A 12,955-nucleotide genomic window follows, 5' to 3' on the forward strand; every position below is an offset into this window, starting at 1 on the left:
ATAAGTATAAAAACCTGTTGAATAACAACTCCCTGCATCACATATAACTTGTAAAAACTAAAATATCATTACTGTAGGTTGGAAGTGAACGAATGCCAAATCCAAAAGGCTAAAGACTAAAAAAAAAAAAAAAAAAATCACAATATGTGTATCATCGGAAAGGAGCAAAGCTCGTTACCTGCTGCATTGGGCGTAGGTATATGATGCGGTTTCTCTCGGGTGGCATTCTTAGTATCTGGTCTAGTACCTGATCCATGTTCAGTTTCTTGCACTGTGCGTAGTCAAATCGGTTTACAATTGGTGCATTTTCTACTTTTAAATGTTTTAGTACCCTGCACCTGGTAGCTACAAAATGAAAACAATGGTAAGCTCTATACATATCATCTTTGGAGAGATGGCCTAATTTTTGTTAGCACAAAATACTGCAGTAACAAACATCTTTAACACAGGTCAAATAATATCATAGAGTACAAATGGCAGTTAACAAAAAAATTTGAAAATGTGGTTCTGTTTACTTCAAAAGAAGGTAGAAGGGGTGCATTCAAGTGCCTTTATCTAAGATTTTTACTGTTAAGAAAACCAAGCCCTAGAAAATGACTTGCCCAGACAGAAACTGTTTAGGAAATATTTATTTAAAAAATGAATAACTATTATACATTTTTATAGTTAACAATCAGACCTGAAATAATTCACCTATATTACCTTACATTCACTCTCAGGAATGAGCAGAGTTGGATTTTAATTCCTGTCACAAATGTAAAAGCAGAACCTTGGAAAAAAAGACCCAGAAACACATTTGGGTATTTTGGTCTAAAGCTATTCAGTCCAATACAGTAGCCATGTGGTTAGTGGTTACCATCATACTGAACAGTGTACACACAGAACATTAAAGTTCTATTGAAATGCTGGTCTAAAACATGATTAGTTTTTCTGTTTGAGATATAAAACACGAAGTCAGAAAAAAGTAATTTTGATATAATAAACACATTTAACTGAACTAGTATACCAACTTCAGAAAAATATTTCCTTCTCTTTTTTTTAATCTCAAATTTCAACCTGGTCCAATTTTCATTGCAGACTGCAACCAGGTCCAACTTGAGAGAGAAGATCAAATGGAAAAGATTATAAAACCACAGGCTGATTTGCCTGATCTTTTTAACATTTCACAGACATCTTCTGTAACATCTTTGACCCAAATGTCATCATCGTCTTGCGCAATCTAGCGTAACTAACTTGACATTTAAACACTGAGCGAGACTCCTGCCTCTCACATTCATTTTCTCCTTCTGTGACATGGTGGAAAGGAGGGGAATTGGTGTTGAGGACAGCAACAGAGGAAAGGAAAGCGCTAGATGACAGTAAGGATCCAATGGTTGCTAGCTATAAAATCAGACATGGCTAAGGTCAGTTCTAATCTCATTTAATCATCTCCTCCGTCATTAACTTAGCCACTATCTACAGACTAAGCTAAGATCCTCTCCCCATGATAAGCTGAGCCAAACAATTTGGTTTAAAGGGGAGAAGGTTGGGCCTGAGGCCGTGTGATCCATCATTAGGTTAGAGAATGTACAGGAAGAATCATCAAAGTAAAAAGAAGAAAACTAGTCAGATTCTTGGAGAGCTCAGAGTAGAGAAAGGAATGGAATGAGGTGCCAACCGGCAGAGTCCGAAAATTGAGTTTTACATTCTCAGAGCTCAAAGGGTGTAGGGACTGACAGAATGAAAGTTCTTCCAGTGCTACTGAAAGGCTAGGGTGAGTACCCCTACTGTTATGAACTCTGAGCTTTTGAAGAGCCTGTGTTCTCTATTGTAGAAGGAAACTCCAATAGGAGACAGTGATTTAAGATGTTTTAGGACCAAAGACCTCATTGGCTGGGATAGAGAAAAGTACTATTTCTTCAGAGTAAACAATAGAGTTGGGGTCCCAAAGGTCTGAACTTTTGTAGAATTCAGAGTAGTGCTTGAATCTCAGTTTCATCTCTCCTTTCTTGGATTCTCCTTACTTTATGACAAAATGTTTGGTAAATACCTTTTAACGGGATTTCTTTGTTTACCACTAATATGGTAGGAGACGTAAAACAAAACAAAATAAACCTCTTAATATTTTTTGCAATACAGGTTGACTAACCTTTATCTGAAATACTTGGGATCAGAAGTGTTTTAGATTTCAAATTTTTTTTCAAATTTTGGAGTATTTACATTATATACTTACCCTAATAAAAAATATCTGAAATCTGAAATGCGCTCCAATGAACATTTCCTTTTAGCATCATGTTAGTGCTCAAAAAGTTCTGAATTTTAAAGCACTTGGGCATTTTGATTTTTAGATTAGAGATGCTCAACGTGTAATAACATCACTAGGCATTACTAGAGGTCAGACCCTGTACTGTGTGTGTGGGTGTGTGCATATATCATGTATATGTACATATATGGGCATTTCTCATTATATTGCACTTTATTGTGCTTCACAGACATTGCATTCTTTACACAAGGTCTGTGGCAACCATGAATTGAGCGTCCACTAATGCCATTTTTTTAGCAAGCATGTGCTCACTTTGAGTCTTTGTGTTACATTTTTAATAATTCTTGCAGTATTTCAAACTTTTTCATTATTATTTTATCCATTATGATGGTCTGTGATCAATGATCTCTGATGCTACTATTTTAATTGTGGGGTGCCACAAACTGCACCAATGTAAGTGAACTTAATAAATGTTGTGTATGTCCTGACTGCTCCCCCAACAGGCTGTTCCCCTGTCTCTCCCTTTCCCTCAGGTCTCCCTACTCCCTGAGATATAATGATGTTGAAATTAGGCTAATTAATAACTCTACAATGGCCTCCAAGTGTTCCAACAAAAGGAAGAGTCACAAATCTCACTTTAAAATAAAAAGATAGCAATGATTAAGCTTGATGAGGAAGTCACGCTGAAAGCTGAGATAGGTCAAAAGCCAGGTCTCTTGTGCCAGTTAACCAAGGTGTGAACGCCAAGGAGAAGTTCTTGAAAGAAATTACAAGTGCTATTCCAGTGAACCCACAAATGGTAAGAAAGCAAAAGAGCCATATTGCTGATATGGAGAAAGTCTGAGTGGTCTAGACAGATCAAACCAGCCACTACATTCCCTAAGCCAAAGCCTAACCCAGGGCAAGGCCCTCAACATTTGGGCAAGACTCTCCACCAGCAAAAAGATTATGACTTGCTAAAGGTTCAGGTGATTGTTAGCATCTTTGAATAATAAAGTGTTTTTATTTTATTTTGTTTTTTTCTGAGATAGTGTCTTGCTCTGTTGTCCAGGCTGGAGTGCAGAGGCATGATCTTGGCTCACTGCAACCTCTGCCTCCTATGTTCAAGCGATTCTCTTGCCTCTGCCTCCCAAGTAGCTGGGATTACAGGCATGAGCCACCACCCCTGGCTAATTTTTGTATTTTTAGTAGAGACGGAGTTTTGCCATGTTGGCCAGGCCGGTCTCAAACTCCTAGTCTCAGGTGATCCGCCTGCCACAGCCTCCCAAAGTGCTGTGATTACAGGAGTGAGCCTCCGTGCCTAGCCAATGAAGTGCTTTTAAATTAAGGTACATAAATTTTTTAAAAAAATACAATGCTACTTCACATTTAATCGACTATAGTGTAAACGTAACTTTTATATGCACTGGAAAAAAAAAAAATTCATACGATTCGCTTTATTGTGATATACCTTTTATAATGGTGGTCTAGAACCAAACCTGCAGTGTCTCTGAGGTATGCCTGTATACATATACATACAGAAACATATCAATCACTGCATTTAACTTTCACAAATGCTTTATGAGTTAAGCATAATTACGCACAGTTTACAGATTGAAAAAAATGAAGACAGAAAATTATAAAACTTGCCCAAGGCAAGGAAATAAGTCAGATCTTCATAATTTTACATGGATGGGTATCTAAAATATAATTTTGAATAAAAAGGTAAAATTAATAGATCAATTATAGGATATACTATGTAACTAAAATTTTAAGAAATCATAAAAATTAATACCCTATGTTTGAGACAGACACATATATAAAGAAAGATATAAAAGGTACACTGGAAAGATATATGTTCAATACACGAGTATAGATGGTGGGAGCGGATGAGATTAACAATGAGGGACACACGAGACTAAAAAGAAAAAGGGGCTTGGATAAATGATAATGTGCCATGAAGTAAAGATACAATTAATCATCTCAATCAAATACAGAGCAGTTATACACTTGAGGCCCAGTCGGCGCTTCCCTCAAAAACCATGTCCAAGTCACACAGCTGGTAAATGACCAAGCCAGCAATCAAGCTGAGGTCTATCTGACTCCAAAGCCTATGCAGGCTGTTATTTACTCTGCCAGATCAGGCAGTAATTATCTTTTGGAGACAGGCTATTTTAAAAGATGAACCAAGTTTCTCTACATGATGCTCAGAAATACTATGGAGTAATACTTTGAGAACTAGAACAAAGGCGGAACTAAAGATAACCCAACACAATATTTCCTTTAAGAAAATAAGACGGTAATGTTATTACAGTATTTATGAGTTCCTAATTCTTTTAACTCATTCATGATGCTCGTGTATAATATGGGCCCAAATACATACCATGGATGAACATCATCTTGGGACAGTCTTTTAGCACTAGATCTGTGATTCCACAATTGGTCATAGTGACTCCAACGAGATTCTTGGATTTTAATACAAGAACCTACAAGGAGAAAAATTAGAAACTATATAAAGATACAAACTTTAGTTTGCATGCATTACTTAGGAACTGGGCTAGACTGTGATAAAGGTAAGTGACGGATTTTCCTCTACCTGCACATGGTCATCCTCGATCACAGGATCACTTGTACTGGTGGATTTATCTGCTGTCCGCTTCCGTTTCATGGCGTGACGTGGCTTTGTTTTGGCTACTTCTAAAAAAGGTAAAAAAGAAGAAAAACCAAAACTTTAGCCTTGCTTTCTTTACCTCAAACACATTCAATCACATATGTATGAACACCATCAAGGCAATTTCCAAATCTAAAATTTGGTTCCCAATGGAATACAGTTATATTGGTATTTCCAATGGATTGTTTCCAAACAGCATCACCCTCCATTACTTCAAACATATCTACATCAAATATAACAACCCTTCTCATACCTAGGTCATCCTAATAATCTAATAAACATTCCGACTTCCAGTCTCTCTGACTCATCCCATCCTAAATACTATTGGTGAATTGAACTCCTATCTTTCCTACTAAAAAACTTTTAAATTATTGACTGAAGCTGAATGAATGTTTCAATGCTTGACATTTGGAGCTATGCTTCAGCTCTGCCCATTCTCCACACTATACCCTAGTCATCTCCCACTGCTAATGTCTCCGAAGTCATCAATTGCTCTAGCTTCTTCTGCCCAGAACACCTTTTCTGACCCTACTTTTTGAAATACGACCCATCTGGGAAAGGTCCAACTCAAACACTTAGTTCTAACAAAGCACCCTTGATCCCCAAACATTACATACTGCCCTAATAGTTCCTTTTATACTTGTTTTGTTGGTCTATTTACATAAAAGCTCGTTAAAGGCAACAACACTCTCTTAATTCATCTTTATTTCAAAGTCAGTCACTAGCAATGAGATAATATGAACATTTATTGAATGAACTGGCACTCAACACTTACAGAATGAATGAATGCACCGCAGGTAAAACAGAATAACAAATATTTACTGAGCGCTTACTGTGTGTCAGCCACTGTTCTAAGGGTTTTACTTGTATTAACTCAATCCTTACAATAGCTCTGAGATGGATTTATTGTTCTCCCTGTTTTACATATTAGGAAACTGAAGCACGGGAAGGTACAAAAACTTGCCACAGTGCTAAATGGGAACCAGGAGTCAAACCCAGGAAATCAAGGACCAGTTACTAAGCTAGAAAACCTGCAATCTTTCATCTGTCAAACCCTGGTTAATAAGGCCCTTATTTACTAGTACTGTTCTGAAGCAATACACTTGGAAATAAGCAAATATTGTCCTTATTTAATTTAAAAACGAGTGCTAAATTCATAGCTAAAACTTAAGCACATATATATTCTAAGAAAATACATTAGTCATCATTCTCGTTTTTGATACTTAATCATACTGTAGCAGAGCATATATAGAATTAAATACAACTGACTATCATGAATTAAATTACCACCATACTGTTTTTTTAGATAGTACTGCTAATTATAAACATTCCACTTGGTAATTCTGTAATATCAGTAATTCTGTAATCTCAAACATGAAAGATCACAAAAAAAGACAAAGAAATGAGAACGAATACTGCAAATTCCCAAAGGCTTGGGCTTAGATGGGAACCGTAGAGATTTAGTCTGATTTTTTTACATTTTTTTACACAACAAAATCCTTTCTACACCATTGAAATGGTGTAGAAATTCTACTCTGTAAAACAATTCAAAGCAGCTGCTTTGGCTGAAGGCCGAAAAGGAGCCCAAGAGCTCTACCCATCAAACTTCCTCCAAGGACCTTGAAACGAAGCAAAATTCTGGAGTTCCAACAAAACATGAAGACTACTAACCACACAATACAATGTAGGCCTTCTCCCACAGTATCCTGAAGGAACTTCATCCAAAATCAAATCATCTTCATTGACAAGGAACCTTCTAAAGGCAGCACATTTCACCTGATAGCCAAAATTCACAAACCTTTTAAAACCTCTAATAAGTCCTAGCTCCCTCTCCCAGTACCACAAAAATGAAAATGAACAAACAAAAAGCAAGCCTGTTTCCACTACTACGTGACAGTGTTCTAGTAAGAATCTTCTCTCAGTAATCTCCTTTTGTGATCTGATTTTCAAGTATCTCACCTTCCTGGATTGCTCTCTCCCTTCCCCCTTAATTTAACAGAGTATGGAGTTCAAAATTGGGTAAAGTTTCCTGCTCTCCAGGGTACCCAAACTGGTAGTTTACATTTTCTAAGAAAAGTTATAAAATGAAGTCACACTTTATACATATATGAGCTTGAAAAACAAACATTTCTGATACATAAGGAAAAAAGTTTGTGTTTGTTGTTATTCTCTTATGCCTCCCTCCCTGTTTAGAGAAAATTAATTTTGTTTAGGAACATTTTTTTAGTAATTCAAAACATCCACTAGCATCAACAATACCTCATATGATGGTGTCTATACTTATTATGTTCACAGTTATTATCTAAGCCCCATACCATGTGTAAGACATGGTGCTAAAGGATAGAAATATACTGGTGAAAAAGCAGAGACTGTCCTTGTTCTCATGGAGCTCACAGTCTACCAGAAGGAAGACAGTAAAACAAGAAATTACAACAGAGTGTGGTTCACATTAATGTTGAAGATGCTACAGAAACAGAGAAAGGCAGATCAATCCAGTCTTGGGGTGTCAGGGAAAGTGTTCAACATTTATAGCAACTATTTTAATCTTAAATGTTATTCTTTGACAATCCAATTATTTATTTCTCTAATATTTACTTTATAAATTGTTATACAGTGAGGATTAAAAGCAACTTACAGGTATTTATTCCCAAAATATAAATTCACAAAACAATTATATTAGCTTCTCAAATGGCTTTAATACTCCACAGGGTCATAAATTAAAAACCAAATATCTCAAATGTTACTTTTTTTTGAACTGATTTTTAAAAATCTTTAACATTCAAGTTTCTTCCTTTATTAGTTTGGATTTTTCTCTTTAAAAAACATGCCAGATTAAAAATAATTTGGGCTGGGCACGGTGGCTCATGCCTGTAATCCCGGCACTTTAGGAGGCTGAGGTTGGGTGGATCACCTGAGGTCAGGAGTTCGAGACCAGCCTGGCCAACATGGGGGAACCCCTGTCTCTACTAAAAACACAAAAATTAGCTAGGCATGGTGGTAGGCGCCTGTAATCCCAGCTACTCGGGAGGCTGAGGTAGGAGAATCACTTGAACCTGGGAGGTAGAGGCTGCAGTGAGCTGAGATGACGTCACTGCACTCCAGCCTGGGTGACACAGTGAGACTTCATCTCAAAAATAATAATAATAATCATAATCATAATTTGTAAGCCACCCAAATAACTTCTTGTCCTTTCCAAAAGGGACTATAATATTAAAATCAGTACTTTGATATCTACCCCAAAAAACTACTATTCAAAGTAAATAGACATTTTTATAAATCTAAAATATATTAGCAAATAATTTACCTACTATAACCATGTTACAGACATTAGAAGTCTTCTCAAATTGAAAAAAAAATCACATAATAAATGCAATAAGAAGCACTACATAAATATTTTCTTTATTTTAAATCCAGAGAATGATTTAACTTAAAAAAAGTTCTAGACATGAAAAAAGTCAGAATAAAATAGTTAAGGGATAAGCAGAACACCAGGCAAAAAATAACATCAAAACTTCAATGGTTAATATGAAGGTTCTGTATTAAAAACAAAACAACAAAAAACGAAAAAATTTTATCAAGACACGTAAGTAAAACGGCAAACATAACAGTCCCTAAACAGGAAGACTCAGTGCTGTTAAAATGACAATTATGTTTCAGTTATCAATTGAATGCAATTCCAAACAAAAAGCAAGATTAGTTTTTGGAACTTGATAAAAATATTACAAAGCATATCTATAAAAATAAATGGCAAATGCATGGCTAGTCAAGGAAATTTTGAAAAAGAATAATGAAAGAAGACAGAACACTGGAACAGAATAGAACTACCAGAGATTAACCTAAGTATGTCTAAGAATTTAGTAGATGAGAAAAGAGCGTTTCAAAATAATAGCACAAGAATGGACATCCATAACCAGTACTGAAACAAGCTGGTGATAGTTTGGAATAAAAATTTAATATTAGTTCCCACAGATTGAAATAAAATTCCAACTGAACGAAGGAACTAAACCGAAATCAAGGAATAAAGGAATAAGATGGGCACAATTATCTGAACCAAGTGTAGGAAAGGCCTTTCACAGTATAAAAATGAACTCATAAAGGAAAACACGCAGATCTGACTTTGCAAATATGAAAAGCCACAGAACAAAAGGTGTCATAGGAGGCAGATACTGTTTAATGGGCACAGAGTTTCAGTTTGGGATGATGAAAAAGTTCAGATGGTTGGTGGTGACAGCTGCATAACAAGGTGAATGTATTTAGTGCCGCTGAATTACACACTGTACTGAATGGTAAAGTTATATCTTACCACCAATTTTAAAAAAAAGATATTATCAAACATTTACAATTGAAGCTGGGAAAAGTATTTTCACCATATGGCAGAACTACTGTTTGCAAAGCATAAAAAAGTCTTCAAATAAAACTCATCTATTTCAATGAGTTTATGCAACTATGGTAACTAGCACACAATTAAGGTCTCAAATGTATCTCATGAAAGCTTACTTTTGTTCTGTTTAGCTCTGTATGATTCAATTACTTCTATTTAGAATATACAAAAAGCTCTGACTGCCTATGTTCTAGGACTGATTTTAATATTTTAAAATTGAGGGCTACTTGAAGAAAATTAAAATACATTATTATTCACTGTCAGGTAGTAATGATATAATAAGGGCAGGAAAGAGTACTTAAAAATAAGATCAGAAATAGAAACAGACTTATGATTAATAAATGTGCTTACACCCATTCCACCCAATTCCTTGGCTATACATTATAAACATTAATGAAATTAAATACACATTATTTGTTCTGAGTATTTTCACCAAAATAATTCTCAGCCAAACCATTTACTTACCTGCTTATCTCTGGCAAACCTTACTTGAATTGAAGCAAAACTAGATTTCTGAAAAAATTACTAAGTCCTGCAGAGACAAAGAGAGGGCTATACCCAGGAAGCTGCACTGAGATGTGCTGCCCCAGCTCCAGCAACGTCAAGTCCTTGCCTTTTGGCTAAGGTTTAAAACTTTCCTAAGTTAAGACTTCTCTAAGTGTGTGATGGTAGCAGAGTTCATCTACTGGGGCTTAGGTGTCAGTCAGTGTTATATTTAGGGTAAATATACACAGTGCCACTTTCCTTAAAAGCTGAACTACTTGAGATTTCCAGGTTGGACATTGTATAAACTGTTTTACACCCCCACCCACCAAACCATTGCTGAAAATTAGTTTAAAATCTGCAAGACCCACAAAACCCCAAAACAGAATTTAATTTGCCAAACTGGCTTTTTGTAAGAAAACTCATGAAACAAGTTCATGCCTTTCTGCAGCCCTACCCTGCAGTTGCTAATCCTAGGAGCATTGTCATACCTGACTCAGATACCAGCAGTACATGGGACAGTCTGCTCCTGGCCCTGGTTAGGGGCCTCCGAGGGTAGTCTTCATTAGACTGCACGTCACAACTCTCAGGCTGGGAGCTCCCCCTCCTGTCCTCACCTGTAGCCCCAGAGCCACTCCCATTAGTCCTCTCATCATGTGCTGGGCCTGAAGACCCCCCTTGTGGCAGAGTCCTAAAGGAAAAGGCGGATCTCGTACCATCCGGGCCATTCACAACACAGGCTCGGCTGGTTGAAGGACGTTCCTCATCAGAACACCTGCTAGTTCTCCTTTGGGATTCCTGGGGCCTGTGACAGCAGCATCTGGGGCAGACAGAACTCTCTGCATCTCCCTCCTCCATGGCCTCAGAGTCCTCTGACCCACCGGGGGAGCAGGCACACTGCCTGGACACATCCACTTCTGTAGGGCTAGGCTCGGAAGAGCCGCCGCTGTTCACCGTCCTTACAAAGTCGGGGCTTTGAGAAGCAGTGCTGTGTGAGCTGGAGTTTCCCACTGTGCTGGCGGTGGTGCTGCTGCAGCTGGGATAAACATCCTTGTTTTTTTTCTTTTCAGGAATATCCCTAGCTGCTTTCATATCGGCTTTGATCTGCTCACTGGTGACCTGACAGCCTTTCTCACAGCTGCTTTCCTCGAGGGGAAACTGCTTCGACTGGCCCATCTGATGGGAGTTGTACCTCTTTCGAAGTGGAGTCTTGCCTTTTCCACTTACTGCTTATAGAAAAAGAAGAACGGCCCGAGGAAAAGAAAAGATTTCAGTACAAATTCTGGACAACACGCAAGAGTAAATTTGGAACAGGAAATAATGTATACTAAACACTAATTTTCCTAAAGTATAACTGTGATCACATCATTGAGCTGCTATAAAATTCTCTATGGCTCCCTAGTGTCTACCTGGTTTATACTCCTTAGCTATGCCTTCAAGCCTCACTATGATCTAATTCCAAACCATCTTTCCATGTTGTCCCCTTCATATACATTCTATATTCCAGCTCCAGCTTTTCTCTCAATATACCCTTGCTTTACTACCTCAGGGCCTTTGTTCTCACCAATTTTTCAGCCCTGGTCCTCTACTCCATCTCTTCTGCACCCCCACCCCAAATCAGCTGTGGTTGTAGTATGTGCCCTGTAATATTACTACCTATTGTTTTTGACATGACTCTTCAACCAGACTAGAACTTCTGTAAAGAGAGACCATGACTTACTCATCTCTGTATCCCTCACAGTGCCTAACACAATACCTGGGGCACAATAAAGCTCAATGAAGATATAAAGGAATAAATAGGTTTTGTCTGGCCAACAGAGGATTTAGTTGCTAAATTTAGAAACTGCACTGTCTGGGAAAGTTAGGTTAGTCAGCTGGTCATATTACTTTTCCTAAATTTCAGTTTCCATAAAACCTTCTTTCAACCACAGTATAAAGTTATCTGAATCTCTTAAAAGAAATAGAAATTGAATAATCAGCCAATGATTAGCAAATTATTCCAAGTCCAAAGAACTAAACTTTCCAGATAATAGTACTACATAAATGTTTCAGGGTCAGTGTTAAATGTGTATTGAACATTCAAAAATATTAAGGAGTAAGGGTACCCAAGGAAAAATGACTGGACAATTTGTAAAAAATATATCCTTTGCCAAAAGTGGTAAGCACATGGTTCGGAGAAACAAAAGGGAAGGAAAGACAAGGAAGAAGTATGAACTTCAAAGTTAAGAGAAGTACAGTTTCTTGGTGAGGCATTGCAGAGGGTTGTTGCCTAGATTTAAAGGGACGTGAGGGATTATAAAAATATACTTTAGGACTCCTTCAACCACCAAACTAGCCACCAATACTCATTAAGCACAACTGGACAGATTATCAACTGGTGAATGGTTGCTTTTCATTGCTCTGGATGACTCAGTAGTCATCCCTTACATGAGGCACAGGCTTTTCACTCACTAATCTCTGACACCCTGATGCCACAACTAAGGCCTCCACTGTAGACTTAGAATCCTTCTTTTCTTCCCTGAGCCCTCATTCCACACCACTGTTGTGTTGTATTGCCTACAAGAGCACCACCCAGATTTCCCTCTTACTTGGGCAAGTGCATTTCTTGCTTCCTGTCACATTCCATAATATATGTTAACTGCACCCAAGTTGTCATATTAAGGCCAAGTGTGTCAGTTCTGATAGTGACTGTCATTAACAGTTCAGAGAAAGACATAATTTCTCACCTGACAATTCCCTGGACTGCACTGACTCTCCAGTTTTCTCTTCACGTTCAGAGTAACGCCGAGTACCGTTCTTAGGAATCCAGACTTCTTGGAGTTCTAGACTATCTTCTTCATCATCGCTCTCTGAATCATGAACAGTAATTGGGGTTGGTTTTACTACACGCTGAAGACCACTGGGTCCTAAAAAAAAAAAGTACAGGCCTAACAGTTACCTTTTGTGCAAGAAAGGGTCTAATATGAATTACTGTTTCCAGGGCTCTGGAATCAATAGAGATGCTTTGTGGCTCTATGCAGCCTCCCCTGGCACACATTTTAACTGATAATACACTTGGATAAGATACTGTGAAAGCAACTTAACTCTAAACCATTATGTCAACATTAAGTATGATTAATATGCTAACCAACTTGATGCATTTCTAAAGGCAAATTAAAATAGACACTCATACAGCATTCCCTTGCAGGATCTTCACTAT

At 37.5% G+C, this 12,955-nt stretch overlaps 1 protein-coding gene across 8 annotated transcripts in view; it reads right to left on the bottom strand.

Moving 5' to 3' along the window:
* The window catches only part of LOC105466902 (F-box protein 38), a 79,746-nt gene that overhangs the window by 3,809 nt on the left and 62,982 nt on the right, over nucleotides 1-12,955 (bottom strand). For 3 of the 8 annotated variants that reach the window (XM_071098243.1, XM_011716079.3, XM_011716077.2), the window contains 5 exons: nucleotides 12,483-12,662; nucleotides 10,248-10,985; nucleotides 4,818-4,918; nucleotides 4,605-4,707; nucleotides 179-345 (listed from right to left, as the gene is read on the bottom strand). In XM_071098243.1, coding sequence (XP_070954344.1) covers nucleotides 179-345; nucleotides 4,605-4,707; nucleotides 4,818-4,918; nucleotides 10,248-10,985; nucleotides 12,483-12,662 — 1,289 coding nt within the window. The remainder of the gene's footprint in view (nucleotides 1-178; nucleotides 346-4,604; nucleotides 4,708-4,817; nucleotides 4,919-10,247; nucleotides 10,986-12,482; nucleotides 12,663-12,955) is intronic. The other 5 variants (XM_011716083.3, XM_011716080.2, XM_011716082.2 and 2 more) reach the window with 5 other exon arrangements.

This window comes from Macaca nemestrina, chromosome 6 (genome assembly GCF_043159975.1).
Source record: "Macaca nemestrina isolate mMacNem1 chromosome 6, mMacNem.hap1, whole genome shotgun sequence".
NCBI lineage: Eukaryota > Metazoa > Chordata > Mammalia > Primates > Cercopithecidae > Macaca > Macaca nemestrina.